Source organism: Cornus florida, unplaced genomic scaffold (assembly GCF_030987335.1).
Source record: "Cornus florida cultivar Cherokee Brave unplaced genomic scaffold, ASM3098733v1 CherokeeBrave_3.0.0_Hap2_Chr08, whole genome shotgun sequence".
In the NCBI taxonomy this organism is placed as follows: domain Eukaryota; kingdom Viridiplantae; phylum Streptophyta; class Magnoliopsida; order Cornales; family Cornaceae; genus Cornus; species Cornus florida.
In genome coordinates this window covers 3,852,615-3,878,062 of record NW_026775578.1, presented here as the reverse complement: position 1 = coordinate 3,878,062, position 25,448 = coordinate 3,852,615, and the positions used below count along the sequence as shown (strand labels likewise).

General features: G+C 36.0%; 4 protein-coding genes across 6 annotated transcripts; 3 read left to right on the top strand and 1 right to left on the bottom strand.

The window, feature by feature from the left end:
- Window positions 1-397: 397 nt before the first annotated feature.
- On the bottom strand, window positions 398-6,379 carry LOC132268971 (uncharacterized). Of its 2 annotated transcripts, none has more exons than XM_059769915.1 (3): window positions 6,227-6,379; window positions 5,435-5,593; window positions 398-1,016 (listed from the first exon to the last, which is right to left on the bottom strand). In XM_059769915.1, exons 2-3 carry the CDS (start codon window positions 5,577-5,579, stop codon window positions 631-633), a joined length of 531 nt encoding a protein of 176 aa, XP_059625898.1. In that variant the 5' UTR covers window positions 5,580-5,593; window positions 6,227-6,379; the 3' UTR covers window positions 398-630. The 2 variants fall into 2 exon arrangements, with proteins under 2 accessions (XP_059625898.1, XP_059625899.1); XM_059769916.1 differs by lacking the exon at window positions 6,227-6,379 and adding an exon at window positions 6,066-6,219.
- Window positions 6,380-6,448: 69 nt separating this feature from the next.
- Window positions 6,449-10,001, top strand: LOC132268970 (uncharacterized). 2 transcript variants are annotated; one of them, XM_059769914.1, is made up of 8 exons: window positions 6,449-6,568; window positions 7,798-7,908; window positions 8,199-8,312; window positions 8,427-8,705; window positions 8,833-8,946; window positions 9,380-9,452; window positions 9,566-9,630; window positions 9,730-10,001. In XM_059769914.1, exons 2-7 carry the CDS (start codon window positions 7,846-7,848, stop codon window positions 9,601-9,603), a joined length of 681 nt encoding a protein of 226 aa, XP_059625897.1. In that variant the 5' UTR covers window positions 6,449-6,568; window positions 7,798-7,845; the 3' UTR covers window positions 9,604-9,630; window positions 9,730-10,001. The 2 variants fall into 2 exon arrangements, with proteins under 2 accessions (XP_059625897.1, XP_059625896.1); XM_059769913.1 differs by having other exon boundaries at window positions 9,566-10,001.
- Window positions 10,002-11,863: 1,862 nt separating this feature from the next.
- On the top strand, window positions 11,864-12,692 carry LOC132268972 (CST complex subunit STN1). The gene has a single exon (XM_059769917.1). The coding sequence runs from the start codon at window positions 12,097-12,099 to the stop codon at window positions 12,577-12,579; it is 483 nt and encodes a 160-aa protein (XP_059625900.1). The 5' UTR covers window positions 11,864-12,096; the 3' UTR covers window positions 12,580-12,692.
- A 7,294-nt stretch (window positions 12,693-19,986) lies between these two features.
- Window positions 19,987-25,448, top strand: LOC132268968 (type I inositol polyphosphate 5-phosphatase 4-like). Its single transcript, XM_059769910.1, has 15 exons — window positions 19,987-20,890; window positions 20,974-21,061; window positions 21,458-21,526; window positions 21,738-21,825; window positions 21,922-22,026; window positions 22,124-22,748; window positions 22,844-23,037; window positions 23,241-23,349; window positions 23,481-23,629; window positions 23,755-23,999; window positions 24,085-24,154; window positions 24,257-24,330; window positions 24,678-24,739; window positions 24,839-24,961; window positions 25,080-25,448. Exons 1-10 carry the CDS (start codon window positions 20,861-20,863, stop codon window positions 23,978-23,980), a joined length of 1,683 nt encoding a protein of 560 aa, XP_059625893.1. The 5' UTR covers window positions 19,987-20,860; the 3' UTR covers window positions 23,981-23,999; window positions 24,085-24,154; window positions 24,257-24,330; window positions 24,678-24,739; window positions 24,839-24,961; window positions 25,080-25,448.

Genomic DNA, 25,448 nt, shown 5'->3' with positions numbered 1-25,448 from the left:
TAGCCATCCCATCAACTAAAACACAATTGTGTGATTCAATCTTAATTCTCTGGTACAAGAATCAATATATTTGACAAGTTGGGACAACCGCCATTTACTTGGTCGAATTTCACTAAACTAACAGTTGTGTAAAAGGAGAGAGAGAACTCCAAAATGTAAAAATTATTGGTTCTAATTCCTCATTAGGGATACACTTGGTTTATCTTACCAACTAAAAAAAAATGGTAACAAGAAGGATTCATATAACCCACCAAGACTTTGGCTCACCAAGACTTTGGCTTGAGCCGTCTATAGGATTTTTTCTGTTTCTACTGGTGCATCTACGAGTAAAAATCACTTTTTTACTTGTTATTTTTAATTTTTAAACTGATGATATGGCACAGTGCTACCGTTCCCGTTCGAGAAACCAATTGTGAAGTGCTGTAACTGCTGTTCACACCTTTTTAGCTCTTACAAATTTTGTATCTTATTCAGAGGGGGAGCACTCACTCATCATACAATCATGCATTCCACTTTGACCGACTTCCCTAAGCTAAGTAGTTCAGTTTTCATGATCCTGTGGAAATCAGTTTCATCAAAAAGCTATTGGAGGTGTCTTATGCGTTGTAAAATTGAGATACACAGGGCAGATCAAGAATCAAAACCAGAATAAATCCCACTATCCCTTAGCAACCTCTTCTCTTCTTCAACGTAACTCTTCCCCCTGCTAGCCTGACCAATATCTCGCTTCCTCTTCTCCTTCTGCGAGAATGAAAGATTCTTCTTCTCTTTCTGAGTAAGAGCATTTGACAGCTGCTCCCCTTCAACAAGTGCAGCTCTAGTTCTCTGTCGTTCTTGGTAAGATTCCTCAGTGTCTGTTGTACGATTGTCCTTGCCATTAGACCAAGACCAGTCTTGCTTCTTGTCATCCACCTCTTTTGGTGGAGGCACACTCAAAACTGACAGTCCACCTTTATAGCCATGTCGACTCAGAGCTTCAAAATCTATAGCCCTGCTCTTCCGCTTTCCAGGTATAACTGTTCACATGCAGCTAAAACAAGGTTAAGGGAATGAGGAAGTTCTTCTTGTCTCAGAAATACAAGAGAAATTTAGAATGATGAATGACAAGTCCACAAAGACCATAGCTGCAGAATTCACACACTAATAGGTCCCACAGACACAAGGAAGCTTTCTAAGTCCAACACGGACACAAATAATTGAAAATCTAATCTTGGAATTTTTTCAATGCATACACGTATATTTCGCAAACCCAAATTGATTCTTGACATTGAGAAGCTTAACAAATGGTCTGTGGAAGCCGTGTACAAAAATAGGGCAACAATTGGTTTGGTTGGGTAGGAATCTCAGGCCCAGTAAAAGCCTTAGTAGGCCTTGGGCCCAACTCAACCCGATCTCCAACCAGAGCCACACACCCAGCCCAAGTTCAATTCTAAGAGCAAAGGCTGTGATCAAGTTGTCTGATCCAGGCTGGTCTCGGCTGGTTGAGGACAGGCCAATTGAGTTACATATACAGTTCAGGAACTGATTCATTGTTCATCGCTAGAAAAGCTAATGCTGCTAGTGAATTGTGAATGACAGGATCATGGATCAGGCAAAGTTGATGATAAAAATGATCAAATTTTCATATTCTAAACAATAAACACTTCAATTTTTTAATTCCATTGTCTATATTACATCCAAAGAACTATAAATTCACACATCTACCGAGATTCTCGGCCTACAATCTATTTAAAAAGAAAAATGTATAGATTAGATATAAAGCTACCAAAAATGATCATACAATCCTTGCTCTTTATCTGATTTAAATCAAGAATAGTTTCAGAAATGCAGTCTATGGTTGAGCCAAGGTGTGCCACTAGTTGCTATATTGGAAATTTTCCCAGATTCAAATATTTTTTCAACTGTAGAGACACTACCATGTGTATACCAGTGCTGCCTCTCTTTAATTGCACATTAATACCTCCCATCCTGCACAAAAAGGATTCCATACATCACACGCTCCAAATTTTTAAGGGCGTCAACCACCATAAACTCTCTTGACATGCATGAAGATTGACATACAAGCAGATGATACCTTAGGTAACAATCGGGTAGCAGTGGCATAGCATCAAAATTAACAAATTTGATTGTTCACCGTTCGCTATTAGAAGAATGGATTTTTTTTTTTTTTTTTTTTTTGTTGACAATTTAATGTTCTTCGAAGTACATGGATAAAAACAAATTATAATGGATAAAAATGCATAAAAATTTACCTTCTTATTTGAGAAATTTAGTAACTTTATACTTGTTAAATTCCCAAAAGAAGTCTAAGTTCAGGGTGTTGCAGAAGGTCTTGAAGGCATATTGGAATGCATAAGCAGTAAGCCAAATTTAACACTACACAACTGTATTACCCAGTGTTTGCTGGAGGAAATTATGCTTAGGTAATCCAGCAAGCACGCATTGATGGAATTTGCACTACTACATGAACGTTGTTATGTTAAAGACGTGATCACAATGCAAACGACAAACCCTTCTTGCATCTGATGAGGCAAGTTATGATTCACATACATGAGCTGCATGTGCTTCGCTTCTACTTTTGGAGAAGGGGCAAAGATAGATGAAATTAGGGATTTGATGTAATTAGGATTAATTTTTATTTTTTTATTATTTTGGTAACGTTTTAATTTTAGGGGAATTTTTATACTTTATTATTTAAAGATTTTTAGGCTTTGGTTATGTTTGGCCTATATAAAGGCTTCTATGTAACTAAGCAAATCAACTTTTGATTATTGGAATATTAGTGTGGTTTGAGATTTCTGTGTGTCTCCTTCTCTCTCATACTTTTTGCTCTTCTCAATCCTTCAGTAAAACCAACCTATCATTTCAATCTGTCTTCTCATCTCTTTTTTCTAGCCACATCTCATCTATTCATTCCCATCCCCTTCTTTCATTTTGGCTCTAAATCTGTATTAAACAAGCCTACTCGTCCTACATCAACTTGGTATCAAAGTGAAAGATCCAAGCATTTTGTTACTAATCATCTCGAACTTCGCCAAACACAAAATCCCTTCAGCCTTAAACCCATCAATTATTGTTCACAACCAAAACCCAACATTGTTCACACATAGTCCAAACAAATCCTACTGTTCGATTACCCTTCCAACCCAATTTAACCACCATACACAGCCATCATTTTTTTTTTTATATTTTTATATTTTTTTATTTTTTGTAGAAGTGGGGTTGGTTGTCCTGGAGTAATAATTGCCTCTTTTAAGTAAGTAATACTTTTCTTCATGAGTTGCCAAGATATGTGTCTACTTTTTAGCAGAAGCTGGGTTGGTTGTTCTGGTGTAATAATGGCCTACTTGAAGTCCCATCAGTCTCATCAGGAGTTTGGCAGTAAGTGTTACTAAATTTCATGAGTCTCCAAGATATCTTGAATATCTTTATCGGAGAATTCCCACCACTGACCTAAATGTTCTTCTAGATCTTCATTAAATGGTTCCTGGTCCTAGTCATCTTCTATGTTGTCACCTTGTGTGCTTGGAGCAAAATTTATGCAGGGATCTTCATCATGCATACCTTCATTAAGATGGGACTCCAAAATTTTCATGATTTTAAGTTTGAAATCTTTTTGAGATATAGAAGTTTGTTTTGCCAAAAGTCTCTTAATTGGTTTTCTATTTAAGAAAATTTAATTTCGTTTGCATTTTTAATAAATTGGGCAGAGACTACTGATTTTGATCTAAATAAACTACTCATTAGTATTTAAATTTCTATTTTGTCTAGACTTTCCCTTATGTGAATAATATAGATAACCTAGCCTCTTTCCCCTTCTTTCTTCTCTTATGGGTCTAATGGCCTAAATCCTATGCAACTTGGGCGAAGACCAAACATTCAACTGAATAGAATTAAAACACTAAATTAATAAGTAGATTTATAGTATGTTTAAATCAATATACCAAATGGCTCTGATATCACAAACAACCCAGGATAAACTAAAATAAATAATTTATAAATAAAACTATATCTTAATGAAGGTTTTACAGGATGGAGATAGCTCCATGAATTCTGCTCAAAGCACACAAGGTCACAACTTGGAAGATGACCATAACCAGGAACCCTTTAATGAAGATATGGAAGAATATTTAGTTCGGTGTTGGGAATTCTCCGATAAAGATATGCAAGATATTTCAGAGACTCGTGAAGTTTAGGGTCTTAGGATTTAGTTATGGTTTTGCTTATAAAAAAGGCTTCTATGTAACTAAGCAAGTTAGCTTTTGATTATTGGAATATTATTGTGGTTTGAGATTTCTCTCTCTGTCTCCTTCTCCCTCATCATTCTTGCTCTTCTCAATTCCTTTTGATCTGTCTACTCATCCCCCTTCGTCTATCATCTCATCTTCTTATTCTCATCCCCTTCTTTCATTTTGGTTCTTAACCTATACTAGAACAAGCCTACCCGTCCTACATCAACAAGCCTATTTTTTTTTTTTTTTTTTTAAAAAAAAAAAGAACCTCCATTTTCCTTACAATTAAACACCATAGCCAATGGTAGGACACTAACTATTTAGTACTCATCATCTTTTAGAACCTAGCATAATCTCTCCAAAAACCCATCATATGAATTCTATAAGTTTCAACTGGGTATAAATGGGTGAGTATGTAGCACTAACCAACAATTTGAACTTTTGGGTAAATGAGAAAGCACCCATCCGTTATAGTCGGTATCAAAACCAGCCCCAATCCTTCATCTGGTGTCACGCCAAGCGTCCGGCCAGGAAGGTGTCCAAGTAAGCTAGTCTGGGTAGGCAGGGTGGTCCGAGTCGCAACGAGAGCGTTGCGAGTTTGGGCGGGAGAGAATGTAAGAGGTCATTTGTCCTACATCGGATCTGGATGGAAAAGTGATTGGGTATAAATGAGTGGGTATGCAGCACTACCAAAAGTACCTAACAGTTTGAACTTTTGGGTAAATGAGCAAGCGTCCACCCGTTACACTTAGCCTATCAATCATTGCCGAAAAGTAAGAATATCAAAGTAATTGTTTGGCTTATGTCTGAGAACATTCTTTTTTATTTTTACAATTCTTTGAGAAAAATTAACTTTACTAAGTCTACCCACATCAAATCCTCAGTTGAAAGATGTCGAATTGTCCTAAGGGTCATGCCCTTTGTCTTGACAGGAACATGTGTAGGGACACTATCCACTTTTGATCTAGGAGGAGTTACAGGGGATTAAGTATTTGAGAACCTTCTGAATCTAATTCTAGGAGTATAAAGGATTTTAATCCCTCTAGAAGTCCAAGGTTTGAAAGAAAAAGGGATTTCTACTGTCAATCAAACATCTCCATAAGCCTCCAAACGATATCCGCATAAATTGAGTTTGATTTGATTCACAATTTTCATGTAAAATAGTTATTTTGGTAAAATGAAAAAGTTGCAAGATAAATTACCTTCAGGTGTTTTTCCTTTGGAGGTTCTAACCCTTGTGTTGTTCTTGCCAGAGCCATCACTAGCTTCTGTGTCGGTATCCAGGGTTGAAGATTCATCAGATGATGAATCATCCTCTCCATCACTCCATGGCATTGCCCTTTTCATGGTTTAAATACGACCTGAAGCAAAATAAAAGAGCACAAAAGGTAGCTAGATAATAAACCTCTAATGAAAATGATATAAATATAAGTAAAAACATACACATTAATCAAAATCAACAGAGCCAAAATGGGTTTTTTTTTTTTTTTTTTTTTTTTTTCTTCCTGTTATGATCTATACAACGCCGCCAGCACACGTTTAGCTTGCTCCTTGCCCTTCGGTAGTTGAGGGGAAAAAGATATACAGTAAACAGTAAAGTTCCAGGGTATACACAACTAAATCAAGTCAGAGGGTTTGACATCAAAAGGAGTAGCAGTCAAAAAAAAAAAAAGTGAATTTGTTGTTGACACAGCTCTTAGAATAAAGTCTAACACGTTTCCAACGATGAAATAGGTTTATACTGTCATCCTCAAAAAGAGACCCTAGATATACACAGCAATAGATATACAAAATGCATGTATATATATAGATCATACACAGTACGACACTAACTTTGCGATACGCAAGCATATGCATATATAAATTAACCACTGCAGAGGAAAAAGGCCATCTCAATCGTTAGGGTTCTACGAAAATCTTTACTGTTCGTAACCCTAAAATACGATCAACAATTGAAAATATATATGGATATAGAGAGAGTGGAGAATACTTACGAGGTTGAGGATTAGGGTTTTTACCGCAAAGGGATGTGTATGGTTCAGAATCAACACCAATCAAAACTAGGGTTTGGACAAGACGATGTGGTTTGAACGATCGATCAAACAATAATTTGGGTGCCCGTGTATTTTTTATTAGCAGACTCGGGTTTGGACCGGTTAGATTGAGGCGTATTGGGTTTTAATACGGGTTTGGGTCTTATAAGACCGGTCTGTTTTAAAAAACCGAAAGCGTGAAAACCCCACCATGACCATTAGTCTCGGTGCGATTATTTCCCCAGCTGAAATCTCTGGTATGATTTCTCTCAGCGCCGCCGCACCGCTCGCTTAAAAACCTAGGTACAACTTCTTCGCTCAATTCCCTTCTTCCGCTCCATTTCACTCGGTAATCAGTAGAATATATCTGCATATGTATGTATATATATGTGTTTGTTATTCTTTATGTGTTCTATATCTTCACTGTATAGGTGTCGTAGGGTTTATCTATAACTTAGGGCACGATCTCTTTAACGGATTTTTTTTTTTTTTAGTCTTTCATCTCCATCAAGTGGGTGTATGTATATATATGTCCTGTCAAGAAAAATTTTAAAATAAAATAGAAAGTTTAACTGGATATTTATAGGGTGTTCGGCTTCTCCTAACTCTACTAGGACTATGATTCAAAAATAGGATGGAAACTTTGATTTTTTTCAAAACTATTCAGACATTAAAAATCACATTTATTTTATTTTATTTTATTTTACTCTCACACATTCACTATCATAGAACACCCTTTAACTTTGGAAGGTGGGGTTGGGGTGGGTAGCCGGGGGTTTACCAGGTAGCTACATGTCCAAAGTGCGCATAGTTGCGGGGGTTCCCATGTCAAAGAAAAAAAAGAAAAAGAAAAAAAAAGTACCACTATTAAACTAGAGCCCTTGTTATAAAAAATCACATATGAATTTACAAAAAAATAAATTGACCCCTGACATTAGAACTTGAACCACTACTACAATAAAAAATGAATTACCTTCCAACTCTTAAAGCCTAATAAATATAAAATAAAACCATAAGCATACAAATTTAAAATAAACATGAATTAATATTTGAATCACTATCGAGATACTTTCCATTAGACCAAGAAGTGTCTTCCTGAGTGCCATGGGATCCAAACTCTTAACTTTAGGCTTCCAAAGAGGGCAGGTACTAGGTATTCTCCAATCAAGGAATTGTTACTGCATTAATCAATGGCAGTAAGGCAGAGGCTGTAGAAAATTGTTTTGTACATGGGTTTGAAGTACTACTTTTCCCCAAGTACGCATATTGAAGGTGGGGATAGATGAGATGGTTTTGATGCTTTATGCTTTGACCTGATATGCCTGACGTTAGAACCTATAAACATCCGGCATATTTTATTGTGGCTACTGGCTGAGATTAGTGATTTCCTATATCTTGTGTATCCGTCCTTCATTGAATGCATATAGCACCGAAGAGAACTTTGAGTGCTGTTTTTTCTGTTAGGACTCCCTATATGTTTTGTTTAGATTAATCCTTTCTTTTGCATTGTAATTCTCTTTACATAATTGCAGTTGTGAGATAAAGTATATAGCGACTTCAGTAATACCAAATTGCTCATCATGGAAATCAAGGTGGATGGGAATGATGTCCCCTTAACATTGCTGAAACAAGGCGCTGAAGCTGTAAGTTCAGCTGTTGTAGAAACTTGTTGCCAACATGTACTAACTCATTCTGATGCTGTCCATTCGTGTGATGCTGTCCATGTGCACCAACCAACTATTATTATTTTTCTGTTGTGTCAATGGGTTATGAAATTGTTGTATTGTCACAACTAACAAACTCCTCCGTGCAGGATAAGGTTTATATTTTGTATCTGATTCATACGTTGGTGTCTTGTTTGCTGCTTTCTATGTAGATTTGATGTATGCATTGTCTTACCCAATTTCTTCTCTTATATTGCCTTCTTTCTCAGAGAGTTTTTGAGTCAATCTTCGTGGGGAGGAGGTCCGTTGTGAAGGAACGCTTCTCAAAGAAGTACAGGCACCCATCACTGGACTCAAAGCTTACTCTCAAACGCTTAAATGCGGTCAGTTTATCTGAATGGAGTTGATCATCCACCTGTCTATCTCTATGAATAATGATATAATGATTTTATGCTTGGCTGTTTTTCTGACTTCTCATAATTCAAATTTTGGAGCAGGAAGCTAGGTGCATGACTAAAGCTAGACGACTTGGGGTTTCTACTCCAGTGCTTTATGCTGTCGACCCTGTGCTGCATACCCTAACATTTGAGTATGTGGAGGGTCCCTCTGTGAAAGACGTATTCCTTGACTTTGGATTACAAGGTGTCATTGAAGAACGGATGGAAGATATCGCGATGCAGATTGGTGATGCAATCGGCAAACTGCATGATGGTGGCCTTATTCATGGTGATTTGACCACATCAAATATGTTAATCCGAAGTAACACCAATCAGCTGGTGGGTCTTACTTTATTTTAATTATATGGGGGTTGCAGGAGTGCTGGCTCATCTGTCTTTTCCTTTACAATCCCATGCTAAATAGTTATCTTCAATCTGCATTACAGCCATTGTTATCTTCTCTTAGGTTCTCATTGACTTTGGACTGAGCTTCACATCAACCCTTCCGGAAGATAAAGCAGTTGATTTGTATGTACTTGAGAGAGCTTTGGTATCAATGCATTCTTCATGCGGGAATGTGGTAAGCGAATTGGATCTTCTTTCTTTCATTTTTTTTTTCCTATATGCTCCAGTTATTGTAGTGTGACAGAAAAAGAAGAAGCAAGAAGTTGGAATTTGTGACTAATTGTGCTTTCAAATTATTAATTATTTTCCCCTCTAGGACAGCCAAATTGAGTATTAGCTTCTTCCTCTCTCAAAGACATTTTTGCTTGGCATCAAAGTATGACTCAAGATTTGATACAATTATATCAATCACGATGATGCATGAGCTTTTCATTTGTTATGTAGACATGCATATGTGCCCATTAAAATAGGGGGTTATAACATTATTATATTGAAATTTTAATAAAAAAAAACATATTTGCTCAAACATGAATTGTTCACAAACAAAATTTCCAATCAATGTACTCCAGGCCTTTTCAAACTATTATGTTTTTTACATTCTTGCATAGATGGACCGGATACTTGCTGCATACAAGAAGTCGTCAAAGCAATGGTCACCAACATTTAACAAGCTGGCTCAAGGTTCAGCCCTATTGTCTTATGTGTTCTGTTCATGTATTGTTTTTGAAGTTGATGTTCTGTGTGTCATATTTGTTCCATTTACTTGTGTTCTTATTGCCTCACAATTCTTACAGTGCGACAAAGAGGTAGAAAGCGCACCATGGTTGGATGAGTTTCTTCACCTCTGGTCCACATGAAAGTAAGAGAACAGGTGTCTTTGTGGATTGATTAATGTCATATTGCAATCTTTGATTTTAATGCCACCACCTCTGTTGCTTTTTTTGTGCGTGTATACCAGACTACCAGTGATTGAAATCAAATAAACAGTTAACATTGATTTGCAAGTTGTTATGTACAATTGGATGTAAAATGTCCCCCCTAATTCCTTGGGGTGTTTCAGACATCACGTCAATCTAGTATTGTAATCAAAGTATCTCGAACCAGTTCTTTGACTTTCATATTTCTACAAGGAAGAAGTCATCTGAATCAACTTGGCGTTATTGTGGCGCATGTGTAACACTTGGGTCGTGTATTGAATCTAGTGTTTTTTGAATTGTGTTGCTTTCCTTATGACATAATTGTAGTGTATGTGAAGCCTTGTGCACAGAAGGGGACCTATCTTTTTTTTCTTTTTCTTTTTTTTTTTAATTTTTTGCAAATTGTATTAAAATGGAAAAAAGATACATGAAAGGCCTTTGGCCCACATAAGGGCAGACAAAGCCCATAGGCAATCCCAACCCGAATCCACCAAGGGCCAACCCAAAAAGTTAAGGCCCAACCCCAAAGAAAAAACAATAACTTCAATTAGCAGTTGCAGCATTGCATATTTTTGCGAAAATATAAAATTGCAAATCTCTATGTACGCACTTGGGAATTAAGCTGCAAAAATTGATTTGCATCCCCTTAAGGGATTATTATTGTTGACCTGCTCATCGTCATCCTGACTAGGAGCATACTCACTCTTCTTTATTATTGTTAGAAAAATGGGATGGCAAACTCGAAGTTCTTGCAATCCTAACGACAACCATTCTTAATGAAACCGTTGGGAACCATAATATTATTGAGCAATTGGAATAAAGTTATTTATATCAATCAGAAAAACATTTTGTAATTACAGAGATTATATTAGTGTAAAAGAAAACATTTGTATTATGAAGCGATAGGTTACACATCCATATATGGTACATTAGTACCTCATGTCTGCCTCCTACCCTTGTACCATGTCATGAAGAGATTGAAGAGCGACAGTACAAGTGTGTTTGTGCAAAATAATGCAGAAGTAGGTCTACATTTATGCATGACCATTACTAAATAGTGTCTTTTTTTACAGTACAAGTGTGTGTGCGCGCAAAATAATGCTGAAGTAGGTCTACATTTATGCATGACCATTACTAAATAGTGTCTTTTTTACAAATGTGTTAGAGAAAAGGTACAAATGTACCCGCAAAGACATCAAACAATCTATCGGACAATGGTAACAAGTATTCGATTTTATTGGTTGATTATAGATACTTCCATTCGTAATTTTATAAATAAATAATTATTTTTTCTCAAATACCGCAATTACCCGTTCAGTTATAAAAATATGTCTTTGTCTCACTCTCTCTCCCCAATTTAACGTCTCTTAATTATTTCTCTGTTTTGTATATATTAATCATCTGCTTTCTTTTAGTTAAGATTTAATATTGATCTTTGTATGTAACAATGGAAGATTAGTACTGGAAGTATGTAACAACTATCAAAACTTCATAAACCATTCAATACCATCCATGCTAATATTGATGGTAATTTTTTTTTTTTCTTTCTCGTATTGTATTTTGAGTTTAATTTCAAATTTTTTTCCATTATATAATTTCTAAGAATTAATTTGAAATGTATTTAAATCTTGAAATTTTTCTTATTGATGAGAAAAGCCCTGACTGTTTTGATAATAAAATTTCAAGAAGGATTTTATGAAAAAAAAAAAATGAAAAAAGAAAAAATGTGAGAGATGGATGTTATGTCAAAACCTACATCCATGGAATTCACCTTCCAAATATCTTCTTTTTTTTTTCTCTGGATATAATCTTTCTTTGTTTTTTTTTTCTTGAAAGATTAACAATATATAATATTAATTGAAGACAATAGAAAAAGAAAAAAATCATTCACTGCAACATAGTTCTTCAAGAAAAATATTTTATAGAAGGAAGAATTTTCAGATGACTATCAAAGAGTAGTTTTTCTATCTAAAATTAGTTAGTACATTTAATATATGAGGTAAGTCTAATGAGGACAATTAGTTTATTGCCACATTAAATTATCATTTTTGAAGTAAATAAAGAAGGTAACAAAAAAAAAAAAAAAAAAAAAAAAAAAAAAAAAAAAAAAAAACCTAATTCAGCCCCAACTAATTCAAAGGAAGTTATCAACTAATTCATTCAAGAGCAAGGATAACAGCCCCAACTCAGTAAATAAAGAAGGCTAAAAAAAAAAAAAAAGTTTATAGTACAAAGGAAGTTATCAAATAGTAATTCATTCAAGAGCAAGGATAGTAGCCCCAACTCTAATTCAAACCCACACCAATTCATTTCCCCGACTCATTGATATTTTCCCGCCAAACTGGAATCAGACCTTTCTTTGCAAGATTCTCCAAGATACTTCTCCTCTCTCTCTTTTTCTCTCTCTCATGGATGGTCTCTACAACACACACGTAAAGCTCCTCGCCTTCGATTTGCTTTCTCTCACTCCGACCTCCTCAGATCCACCTTTTTTTTCTCGCAGAGGCACGCCCCTCTCACGTGCCGAAACCCTCGGCGTCGTCACCAGCCGAGAGCTCAAATACGACAGATTCCTCAGATTCACTGTTGACGACGGCACTGGTTGCGTCCCCTGCGTCCTCTGGCTCAACCAACTCAATTCCCCACACTTCTCTCGCCGCAACCCATCAGATGTTCGATTAATTGCCGATATGGCCGCCACTTTCGCCTCCAAGATCCAGATCGGCGTGGTCGCCCGGGTTCGCGGTCGGATCACCGCCTACAGAGGTACCCTTCAAATTACGGTTTCTGATGTTGTGATTGAGAGAGACCCCAATGTAGAGATATTGCACTGGTTGGATTGCATTAAGTTGGCTCGCAAGTGTTACGATGTTACACCTTGCAATAATTAGAACTACTAGTGATTCTGTGATTGTTTATAGTTAATGAATTGTGCATTTTCAAATATTGTCCATTAATTAAAAGCTTTGTTCTTGTCATCTTGTTAGTTGTTACAATTCAATTAGTTATAATTGATTCTAAGGTGTATAAAATAGAATATGCAATTAAAATTTTGAACTAAACAAAGTGACAAATCACTTGATGTTTTTAGTTCAGTACTAAATTACTAATGGAGATATGTAATGTTTTGAGAATGTTATAGTGATGGAAAGGAGGTATTTTGAGGATGAGGTTAGCATGCAAGTAAGGCCAACTGTTTGGAACTGAAATAGCTGCAAATACTAACAACTGATTCATTACAGATTATAGCTCTAAACATATGGCAAATACTAAGTGGGTACTTTGTTATAGCAACCACTATCTTGATTGAACTTGAATCATTCTTTGTGGTGACAGTTCTGGATTACCCAATAGGAGGCGTTCTTCTAATTTATATATAAATTGATGGAGGACGGGAGATTCTCGCTTTATGGGTGCTTGAGATATTGCTTATAAATATTCAAGGCCTATTTGGCTAGCTTAATGCGTCGAATTATATTTCTTTTCATGTAAACATCGAACTAATTTGAGTATAGCACGTTCTGTTAGCTCTGCAACGCAAAACATCTCCTTATCAAGCTTGCATGACATTCTGGATTGCGTAATAGATTTTGTTCACTTCTCCATTGATAAAGTAAAATTTGGTTTGATTGAAGCATTTCCTATGAATTTATTGAAGAATGCAAAGTGATTTCTCTACTTGAATTGGTTTCCTATGCTGTTGTGCTACTGTTTTTGAAGTTATGCCGTCAAGCTTGCAGATAGTAATTCCAGAGGACCATTAGAGGATTCTATCAAACCCTACTAACATGATTTACCTATATATATATATATACTCTTTTTTTGGCGGAGGGGTTGATTTGTTCTTCTTATTAGATGAATCAAACACTTGCCCTGCTCATATTGTAGATGGTACCCATTGGCAGAAGCAGTTTGTATCTTCAAGAAATCTTTGCTTCACTATTCCATGATTTATCATACGTATCCATCACAAGAAATGAGCTGTCTGATACATGAAGAGATTTTGACCAAGCAAGCATTTGTGAAGAAAAATGTCCACTTGGACTGCCAGAGTTTGTCAACAATGATGGTATCATTATTATTTCCCCTGTAGTGTACTGATGCAATTGGATGTTTTTGTATGTCCACTTGCCTTCTTTTTATTTGTTTCAGCATTCTGTCCTGCTGCATCGCCTGTTCTTGTAAACTTTGATATTTAATTGATAAATAACTCTAATTTATATTATCATTCAATGAGCAGACCAGTATTTCACATTTTCTTTTTTCTCATTTATTTCACTCAATAAATAAATTCTGATCATCGGGGTATGTGTGTGTATGTTGATGAACAATAGACTACTGTGGCATTTGAGTCCGCGCATGAGCAATTGTGCATGAGTCCCGGAGTATTTATAATTTTTAGGGTTAATTACAATAACAACTCCTGAAGCTTACTTTATTTACAGTCATATATAAGTTAACCCATTTTTTTTAGAATGACACCCCAATTACCTTTGACACATAGTGAATTGACACTATTATCCTTTGACTTGTTAATGGATTTAATTGAATAATATAATTACCCTTTTAACCTTTTTCAAACTATATGTATGGACAAAAATAACCCTATGTAAACCTTTCACGCAAAAAAAGAATACCGGACCCATATATATAGACCTCTCTCTCTCTCTATCATAGTTCACCATACCCATATAATATAAATCCAAACTGAACAAGAACTGTGAAATTTTATATATATATAACCCAATGGATATTGGACGGGCGAGAAATCCAAACTGAACAAGGCCCAATGTAAACTGATCATCTCTGTTATGTACATATATGAACATATATAAATATATATATATATATATATATATTTATATATATATATATATTGTAAACTGATCATCTCTGTTATGTACATATATATATATATAACCCAATGGTGGTCGAACAAGGAGATCGCACTTGGGCGAAGGAATCGACTCATTGAACTTTCGAGTGAGAGACGAAGAAGAAAGCCGTAATTCGCTGGCCGGACTAACTCTAAGCACAATCCTGGAGAGCGAGAAGAGAGCGGCGCCCGTTAACCGGACGCTCCTTGACATCATCCGAGACGACCCCAACGGCGGTTTCAAGAACAACAAGAAGAGCTAGAAAGTCTTCAGGAACAAGCTCCGACTCCGCCGCGCCGGCGCTGCCTGGATCTCCACCCTTCCAGTTCCGCGCTCCGACGTTCGAGTTCAGAACAGAGTGATAGTATCTCGGCGAAACTCAACTAGTTCTGTGAACACGCAAAATCAAATTCAACCCCAAATGTCAACGTCCCTGGCAATTAACAACGGATTGGTGGAAACAAATTCAGTTCCGAATAACAAAGGATGGCGAGTCATCGATAGAGGCGGTGGCGGTGGAGGCGGGTGGGGAGTCGCCGGTGAGGGTGTCATTGATGGCATTGTTGGCGGAGACAGACAGAGAAATGGGGTTAGATGGTTTGGCATATATGATGGATGATGATGAAATAATGGAAATGGAGGCGGAGGAGGAGGAGGAGGAGGAGGAAGAAGACCACGGTGGAGGCGGTGGTGAAGGTGGAGGGTATAATAACTGCTGTGTGTGCATGGTGAGCACAAAGGGGCAGCGTTTATACCCAATGGATCTACTCATTTATATATATATAACCCAATGGATTTATATTATATATATATAATATAAATCTAAACTGAACAAGAACTGTAATCTGATCATCTCTGTTATGTACATATATATATATATATATATATATATATATATAACCCAATGGATCTACAAAGTCGAACCAAAAATTTTAAAATGAAACCCTAATAACAACAACGATTGGAATCTGAAATACGCAGCGGCTGGCCAGGTTGAAGATCACCGGCAGTGAACAACTACCCAAAAACAGAGGACTCCTCGGAGTCACAATCCAGTCCGTGCTCCACTGCCGATGAAAAACCCCATAACTAGATTCTTTATTAATCAGGTTCGTCCACCATCAGTGCGACTCGGGTTAAAAACTAGGGATTAGGGTTTCATTATGTTATTGCAGAAGTTGGAGAGAGAAATGAATAGACATTTGGTTCTGAAAGTTTGAGAAAGAGATCAAATTAATGGCTTAGGTGAGAAAGGGCAAAAGTGTCTGTTCAAACCTTTTATATTTTACAATTAAAATCAATCATATATTGATGGGTAATATTATCTTTTTAAACTTTTAAAGGGTTCGTTTGGATCAAAATAGTGACGAGGTGTCATTGTCTGAAAAATGATTAACTTATATATAGTTATCAATAAGGCAAACTTCAGGTATCATTATAATTAATCCTAATTTTAATTTTTATTTTGGTCGTGGGGGAAGGTTGGATGAAGCAGATGTAACAAACATTAAGAATGTAACGTGGTTTTGGTAGGTGAAACCAATTCAACAACTCAGTTCAAATTTATGTGTAAGTCGAGAATTTATTGGTACATCTATCCACATGAGGCATTCTTCTCCCTCTGTCCTCCTTAAATACCCCCTTTTCCTTTTATCAGGTGCTATCTGCTACTGCTACTTTTAAGAGTTATGGTTCAAGATTAAATATTATGCTATAGATAGGAACATGAGATTTAAAGGAGAGAAGAGGTGGTGTGTTGCACAAGGGCTATCCCCAACTGTGTGTGTGTGTGTAAATTGTAATTACCACCATAGGGACCTCTTATAAAATGATGGGGCAATATGGAAGGTGATGAAGCTACGAAGGGAAGGCAAGAAAGACGTTGACAAGATCTTTGCCCAGGTCAATGAACTGAAATGAAATCAAATGGACAGAAAAAGTGTTTGGTAAAATAGAAACCCTCATTTTCTCTCAAAAGTGAAAAGCTTCACATCACATTGAAAAAGTTCACTTAAAATTTTTTTTTTATTTTTTATTTTCTTGTCTTTCTTTGTTTTGGCTCTTGTGGATAAATATTCTTGCACCTTCAACAGGAAACAAGCTTGCCATATATATGAAGAAAACGAAAGAGATGATATCATATGCTCCATTTGGCCTCATGTACATAGAACTAATTACGACAATAATAAGAAAGATAATAATGACAAGAATAAGTGATGCAATGGTAATGCATACATGCGTTTGTAGCCTAATTAGTATATTATAAAAAGAAAAATGATATATATATATATATAAGCCAAATATTGAATCCTACCATGCCTTTTCGCATCACTAGTCTATCAAAAATCTACTCGTGCCACATAAACCAAAAGTTTCCAAATTGGCTGATAAGAAAGAGAAGAAAGATTTGACATGTGTTACTAAATTTTTCATCTACTTTTTCACTGTTCTTTCTTTCATTAATTGTTACTCATGTACCATATAATTAATATAATCACAAATTCTTTAATTTATAAAAAGATTGGTGATGTTGTGACACAGTACTCTGAAAATCACATGCATCAAGTAAGTTGGGAAGAAATTAAACTCGAGGTCTCTTGGTTATCATCAAGAAATCTCATTGGAGAGGCATGTTGAGGATTGTTAATTGCAAAAGTAAAACCAGTGAATCTGCATCAGAAGCAATATGATAATAATTTATGGACAAAAGAAGCAAAGATGCTTTGGAAATGGCTATTCCTTTCGGCAGATGGAATGACATGAGAACAATGCCCCACTCAAAGACAAAAGGACCAAAATATCCAACAGCTTCAAATGGTTATGAAACCCGTGTAAGAGAAAAGAGGAGGGTGGTGGCTTAAGAATGGGTTTCTTAAAGCAGAAAAAGCAAAAGAAACACACAAGAAAATCAAATTCCCTCCCAGATAAGAAGATACTTTGCCCAAAGTACAAATTAAAGATCATCCTTTGACTGCCTCGTGTGTCTGTCTCTGTCTGTGATATCTCAATTCATTGGACAAGGGCAATTTGGGAAAATAAATTCAACACATGGCTCAAGTTTTTAATATTGATGAGAAATCCATCAGAGTAAATTTTGAAAAAAAAATTAGACAAATTATGATTGCAAGGGTATGGATAAGCAATATTCTTTTCTTTTCCTTTCAATTCACCTCTTTTGTACAATCAAACATCGCATTTCTTGTTTTCTATTAAGGAAACTAAATGGAGTGGAATTTTTTTTAAAAAAAGAGGCTATATACAGTTGTTCTTAAAAAATTATATTTCTGTGTGTGTTTGGTAGAAGATTCCAAGTGTTTTGATTTTCCCCAAAAAAAAAAAAAAAAAAAAATTCAAAAAAGAAAAAGATTTGGCAATAAGACTAACTAAATTTTCTAATAAAAACTTATGTATAATGGATATTCTTGTGAAAAGTCAATTAACCACGGCTACATATTATATATATATATATATATATATATATATATATATCTGTGTGTATATATAATGGCAGCAATGTGATGTCTTACATGGCAGATTGGTAGAGAGGATAAGGTCCAACTAGTGCAAGAAAAGGTTGGGGGAATCATAAAATTCATCAAATCATTATTGAATCCAAGTTTATGGTGCCCCCCTTATATCCCATTTTCGTGACATATAATGGTGTATCAAACAGTCCCTCACTAGAAAAGTGAAAGAGTTCTGATTGTACGGCAAGCCCTCTAGGTAAGCATTTACCAGTACAATGGGCCCACCAATGAACATTTGTAGTTTCGTACTATATATTATTATTGGGTGCAATTTTGTGGTACTCCCATGTAGAAAACATCGAAATGAGACATTATTAAGCTATTGACAATCTTGACATTTTTCTATTATTTATTGTGTTAGAGGTTTCTGTCCTACATAGGGCTTAGATATAAAAAGTATTGAGTAATTATATGAGTTGATATGTAATATTATTTAATAACTCAATTTATTAAGTGTTTTGATCAATGAGAAAGAGCCTGAAATGTTTAGCTTACCTGAAATGTTGTGTAATTATTTTATCATTTGATAATTAATTTATTTTATGTTACAACCAGTTAATGAAGCTTGGTAATGATTGATTAGTGCTCAAGTAGATAGCTTTTAATGAACAAAATGGAAGGGTACAAAATAGGAGGAATTAGACAAGTGTTGACAGCCTATAATTGGGACCGGAATGTGTATAATGGTAGTGGAAGGTTCACTAGGGGTAGTAGTGCCTAGTGGGTTGTAATGTGAGGTTTGTTAGGGATTCTCCATTTGGGAGATGGAGGACTTGTTGGACTGTTTTGCCGTCAACTCCATTACTTTTAGTCTTTGAACACATAAACTAATACCATTAATTGAGTGCAAAGAACCTTGAAATATGAAAAATTTAAGACTAAGCTTGGGGAACCAGACACAGTCTTCCACATGTAGCATGTGTATTTAACATTATATTAATCACAATCTTGAACCTTTAGAGCTTAATCCAAGAAATTACTTTGTTGTAACTTAGGTAAATATTCATACAACAAATACTCGCCCAAAACCCTAGGAGATTGTGTGGGCTGTGGCACGAGTTGAGCTAATGCTAGGGACCCTAAATGCCCTAACAACATCCTAAATCAATGCGATGTATTACTTTTGGGTTAAAAATACTCCTCAAGCACAAAATTCACATTAATCGGTACACAAATGCAAGTTTGCAAACCATCTAAGTAATAACCCTAAAATTTGGGACCATTGCTTTAGCTACTCTAAACACTAGTCTTGATTGAGCCAAACTAATCTCAAATTTGCCCAACAAAGAAACACATTGTTCTTGCAAGCAAAATATCGAACCACCCAAAAGTTGCACAAATCTTCCAAAACCTAGAAATCTATATAGGAGAAACGGCTCTTTTTTATACAAAATTCCCTCCATTAAACCCAAGAAAGTAAATTTCTCAAACCCCAATATCTCACATTGGAGGAACAGTCTTCAGCCATACAAAAATTCACTATAAACAATTCCCTGCAAACATTCCTACAACACCTAAAAAAACATTAACATATCCAAATTGCCTCATTCACATTGGTTTTCTTGGTACCAAAAATGAATTAAAAAAGTTAAATCTATTCTATTTTTGCCATTTTAAAAATTAAAAAAAAAACACTACAGAAGAGGCAAAGAAAGGGAAACAAAACTCTCATGCATCCCCTTTTTTTTTTTACTTCTTTAACTGCCTCTTTTCTCCCTTCTTAGAAGACCAAATGGGAGGACGGTTGGCGCTTGGATTTTAGATCAGTCTTAATACGCTGACCGCGGGCAGACGTTTTAGAGAGAGAAAGCCAGATACAGTATACAGTATACATATATTGTGTGTGTATATATATATATTAAGATATGTAGAGAGAGAGAGAGAGAGAGAGTTATACAGTATATAATATACATATATTGTGTGTGTATATATATATATATTAATATATGTAGAGAGAGAGAGAGAGAGAGAGAGAGAGTTTGTGTGTGTGTGTGTGTGTGTGTGTGTGTGTGTTTTTTTTAAGAGAGAAATAGGGAGGGGATCCGGGCAAGCTGAGTGTTGCTGGGTGACCAATATATCCCTTTGCCCCTCTCAAGCTGGGTCGGCCTTGGATTTTGGGTAAAAAGCAGAGAGAGAGAGAACTCTCCTGCACTTTATTCTCTTCAAATTCGATACTTTGCTGTACCCAGAACGAGGTTTTGAGTGAGCCCCCTCTCTCTATATCTCTACCATCTCTTTATATGTCTCCTACATTGTATTTTTCTAGCTTCAGAATCTCATAGTATAACTTCCACGCATCTGTTCTGTTTTTATCACTCTGTTCATTGCCCTTTGAATTTTCTCTCTTTCCTCTGTTTTCTCTCTACTTAAAACAGAAGAGCAAAGATAAAGAAAATAACCCAACTGGGTTCTTTTGATTTGACCTCGTGTTTGTTTGCCCGGAAGGGCCGGAACCAAAATGCCAAGAAACCGGGATTGCTTCTTTCCCTCAAATTGTTTTCTCTTTATTTCCTGAGGAAACAAAGTCCTCTGTTTCTACTGTCATTCAAACCAGTAAACTCTTTCTTGGTTTTTGTAACAATTACAAAGCTTATTTTCTTAATTCTTGTTATTTCTAGAAAAAAAACCAGTAATCGGGAGCAAAATCCCCCTTTCAGGGCCTTCTTCCTTCAATAGTTTTCTCCATTTTTTTCTTCATTTTCGTTACATTCAATCAAAATCCAGAAGTTCAATTAACAGTTGACATCTATATATGAAGTTGTAAAACAATGAGAGATGGGAACTCCAAGAAAAGCAAGGTTTGTTTGGGTAAATGCCAAAAGATTTGCCTGTCTGCATTGTTGTATTTGACATTGCTGACTTTTGTGTGTTTTTGGTGTAGCTTTCATGGCCGAAGACCCTGGTCAAGAAATGGTTCAATATCAAGAGCAAATCAGAGGACTTTCACGCGGACGAGGTCTTCTATGGAGGTTCATCTTCTGTGCCCTATTTCTAAATCAATCAATTAGTGTAATTTAGGGTTCTGAAATTGGGAATCTTGGCTATAATATTAAGAATCAAAAATAGGATTTTCTCTGCAACTTCTTCACAGATTTGCTGTAGCTTATTCTGCATCAACCGCTGTTCACTTTGTACAATAATATTTGGATTTAATGGCTTCTGCCACTTCTAGTTGCAGCTCAAGATCTGTTCTTTGTTTTCTTCTTCTTGTTTCTAAAATTCAAAGAATTTCTATTTATTTTGGTTTGAACTTTTTTTTTTTTTTTTCTTTTCTTTTTTTGTTGTTTTGTGTATGAATATGTGGGCTTGATGCAATAACAGTGGAAAGAACGCAGCTTTAACACTTTATGTATTTCCTTTTTCAGGTGGTGATGAAGAATGGAGGAAAAACTTCTCAGAGAGGGAAGCATGCACTATCAAGAAAAGCAAAACAGGTTCAGTATCAGACAATCAGTACTCCTTTGGACCACAACACTTCTAAACCCCAGTGAATTTTGCATAAACCTAATTATAAGAAAGATTTTTATTTTTATTTTATTTTTAATTATTTTTATTTTTATTTTTTCTTTTGCCTCTTATTTTCTTTACCCACATTCTAATTTTGTTTAATTTATCTCTCCCTCCCTCCTCCCCTTGGATGAACAGAAAGATCAAGTAGGAGAAACTCTGATAGGGCCTGGCGCAGTAAGATTGACCTCGAGGCCTCCCAAGTTACAGATGTGCATAATTATAGGTATGCTGTATTCTTATTCATCATCTTGTGTTATTATTATTATTTGTTTTTGTCTAATAGTTGGATTTTATTGTTTCTCTTTTCTTTTGTGAATAGGATCTTTGTAGCTACATGGAACGTAGCTGGAAAATCTCCACCAAGTTATTTGAATCTTGAAGATTGGCTACATACCTCACCTCCTGCTGACATTTATGTTCTTGGGTAAGCTTGATTGATCAAAAATTAAAAATCTTCATCTTTATTTTGACTGTGCAACTTTTGTAATAGGAAGAGTCTGTTTGGTCCTTTTGTCATTCAGATTTCAAGAAATTGTCCCTCTGAATGCTGGTAATGTTTTGGGCACAGAAGACAATGGCCCAGCTAGAAAATGGCTAGCACTCATCCGAAAGACTCTAAACAGTCTTCCTGGAACGAGTGGGGCTTGCCAAACACCTTCACCAATCCCTGATCCCATTGTGGAATTAGATGCAGACTTTGAGGGATCAACTAGACAGAAAGCCTCATCTTTCTTCCATCGTCGATCCTTCCAGTCCCTGAGTCGCAGTATGAGAATGATGGATAATGACATGTCCACACCACAACCCCGACTTGATCGTCGATTCAGCGTTTGTGATCGGGTTATGTTTGGACACAGGCCTAGTGATTATGACCCAAATTTCAGATGGGGGTCCTCTGATGATGAGAACGGACCTGGTGATTCGCCAGGCACCACGCACCACTACTCACCATTGACATACAGTGGATCTATTTCCATGGGGGATGGAGATAGACAGCCAGGAAATTCAAGGTACTGTTTGGTGGCCAGTAAGCAAATGGTTGGAATATTTCTCACAGTATGGGTGAAAAGTGATCTAAGAGATGATGTTCGCAACATGAAAGTTTCTTGTGTGGGCAGAGGATTGATGGGTTATCTTGGAAATAAGGTACATTTTGCTTTATGGAAAATTTCTGAAATTTTAGATTTGAACTCATTAAGGATCAAGTAAAAGTGGCAATCTTATACTATTGGATTTTCCAGGGTTCAATTTCAATTAGCATGTCTTTGCACCAAACAAGCTTCTGCTTCATTTGTAGTCATTTAACCTCTGGGCAGAAGGAGGGAGATGAGTTGCGAAGAAACTCAGATGTCATGGAAATTCTTAGGAAGACAAGGTTCCCAAGGGTTCATGGCATGGGGGACGAGAACTCGCCTCAAACAATCCTTGATCATGAGTAAGGCCCTGATTCATCAAATTTTGCTAAGTTTCTGCTAGTGCTATTCCCTTTCTGTAATTAATTTAATTAGATATGATCAATATTTTTCCAACACTTGTTCCACTGTTTTCAAAACCTTTTCTCTGGTGAAGTTTAGCAAGATAAATTCACACTGTAGCTTTTGTTGCTCAAAATTATGATTTGTGTTTGTGTCCATGTAGTCGAATCATTTGGCTTGGGGATTTGAATTACCGGATTGCCTTGTCTTACCGTTCTGCAAAAGCTCTTGTTGAGATGCGCAATTGGAGGGCTTTGTTAGAAAATGATCAGGCATGTCTTCCAAACTATTTCGGTAGATTCTAATAGTATTTGTTTTGCCTTTTCCTACAATAGGATATGTGTTTCTCTTCTTGAATTCTGGAAAGTATTCGATCTGAATCTTTGATGGCTTTCCTAAGCAGCTACGGATAGAGCAGAGACGAGGGCATGTCTTTGACGGATGGAATGAAGGGAAGATATATTTCCCTCCCACATACAAGTACTCAAATAATTCAGACAGATATGCAGGTGATGATATGCACCCAAAAGAAAAGCGAAGAACCCCCGCATGGTATTCCTTTTCACAGGACAATATTAATAACATAAATGAGAAAAACACTCCTAGCCCAATATTCAATGGATATCTTTATGATATAATAATATGGACAACTAATCTAGGTCTTTTTGTGTTTCAAGGTGTGATCGAATATTGTGGTATGGTAGAGGACTCCATCAAATATCTTATGTCCGTGGTGAGTCTAGATTCTCAGATCATAGGCCAGTTTATAGCATTTTTGTGGCAGAGGTCGAGTCTATCAACCGTAACCGAATCAAGAAAAGCATGAGTTGTTCCAGTTCCAGGATAGAGATAGAAGAGTTGTTGCCACACTCAAATGGATATACTTCACTTAATTTCTTCTGAGGATTTGATTCGAATTCAAGTATGCTCTCTCTCTCACACGCACTCAGACAACTCTTACTTGTCTTGTTTTTCACTGTTAAGACTTATCGTTAATTGATCTACAGGAAGGCGTGATTTGGTTCACATAGATAAAAAAAGAGTTACAAGTTTAAGGATGCTACCATTCTGTGGAAGGTAAGTTACTAAAACAAGATTATGGAATCAACTTCTTTGTTCTATTGCTGTTCCTTGTGATTTTGTGAAAGTAGTTCTCATCAACAATGAACATGTTTTCAGGTTGATTCAAGATATCATGAAAGAATATAATGTTTTCCTCAATTCAACCCGAGGTTATCTTCTCAATCAGTCGGGTAATCTTTCATTCTGTTTCTGTTAATATATGTTCTATTCTCAACATTCAAACAAAAAAATAAAATTAAAAGAGAGAGACAGAGAACGAGAACGAGAAATGGCTTTTTTAAAAAAAAGAAGTGGGTGAGGATGACTTAATGGGTGGATAGCAATCCACCTTACCTTGCTTTCAAGCTGAACAAAGGTCATTCTGCAAACCATGAAGTGGATCTTGTGGGGTAAAGAGAGAGTGACTTTTTGGCCTTAGGAGTGAGTATTGTTGTAGATTGTGTCCTCTTTCTTCAGTTGAGAAGAACTAGTGGTTGTTCTCATCCTTGCATGTTATTTGGTCCCCTCCGTTGCACAGATCGGGTGAAGAAGTCTGCCTCAACAGTGATGGACACATTCATTGCCAGCAACCCGGAAGAGGTTTGCCCTTTGTTTCCATTCTTTTCTTATTTTGGCTTGTAATTGTTCTTCTGAAATTTGACTGTCTAACCATTTCCATGCCATTCCTTGCCTCAACAGGTTCCAACTTGCATTTTTCTGTTGATTTTACGGCACAATTATTTTCATCACCAGTACTAGCAAGTTTGGGACAGCTAGGTCTATAGAAGCATTCACCATCAGTCTATCACTCTCAGCTATCAAGTAATAAAAGCGAATTGCTTGATTACCATAATATAATCCATTTTTTCCATCATTTCTTTGTGTGTATAATACATTCACTCTGCTGTGTAACTAAACTTTGTTTTTAATTATTTTGCAGGATGACGTGGCTAATCGAAGAGTGCAAGTGTTTCTGGGTGACATAATTGGATAATAATAAATCATTTTGCAAAACCAGAAAATGAAATCCGAATAACAGATTTATTCTGTGAAATAAAACATGTAAAAGAAAAATAAAAATGATGAGAAATTATCAAATAATCATCCTTTTTTTTTTTTATATATATTCTTTTTTCTTTTTTGATTTGTTTTGAGATGTGATGGATAATGGTTACAAGTGAAAAAAGAGAAGTTGAAGTTCGTGATGAATATGAAGCTTCCTTTCCATTAACGAAAAAGAAAAAAGAACGGTGAATTTGATCTGTCTTTTGTGCCCATCCTCTTGAGTCATGGTGACATTGTGTGTAGG

Bases quoted from the DNA above. Each gene is read 5' to 3' on its own strand.
- LOC132268970 (XM_059769914.1), top strand. From the start codon at position 7,846: ATGGAAATCAAGGTGGATGGGAATGATGTCCCCTTAACATTGCTGAAA. The intron at 7,909-8,198 runs GTAAGTTCAGCT...CTTCTTTCTCAG, and splicing joins TGAAACAAGGCGCTGAAGCT to AGAGTTTTTGAGTCAATCTT. The intron at 8,947-9,379 runs GTAAGCGAATTG...ATTCTTGCATAG, and splicing joins ATTCTTCATGCGGGAATGTG to ATGGACCGGATACTTGCTGC.
- LOC132268968 (XM_059769910.1), top strand. From the start codon at position 20,861: ATGAGAGATGGGAACTCCAAGAAAAGCAAG. The intron at 21,062-21,457 runs GTTCATCTTCTG...TTCCTTTTTCAG, and splicing joins GGACGAGGTCTTCTATGGAG to GTGGTGATGAAGAATGGAGG. The intron at 21,826-21,921 runs GTATGCTGTATT...TTTTGTGAATAG, and splicing joins ACAGATGTGCATAATTATAG to GATCTTTGTAGCTACATGGA.
- LOC132268972 (XM_059769917.1), top strand. From the start codon at position 12,097: ATGGATGGTCTCTACAACACACACGTAAAGCTCCTCGCCTTCGATTTG.
- LOC132268971 (XM_059769915.1), bottom strand. From the start codon at position 5,579: ATGAAAAGGGCAATGCCATGGAGTGATGGAGAGGATGATTCATCATCT. The intron at 1,017-5,434 runs GTAATTTATCTT...GCATGTGAACAG, and splicing joins CAAAGGAAAAACACCTGAAG to TTATACCTGGAAAGCGGAAG.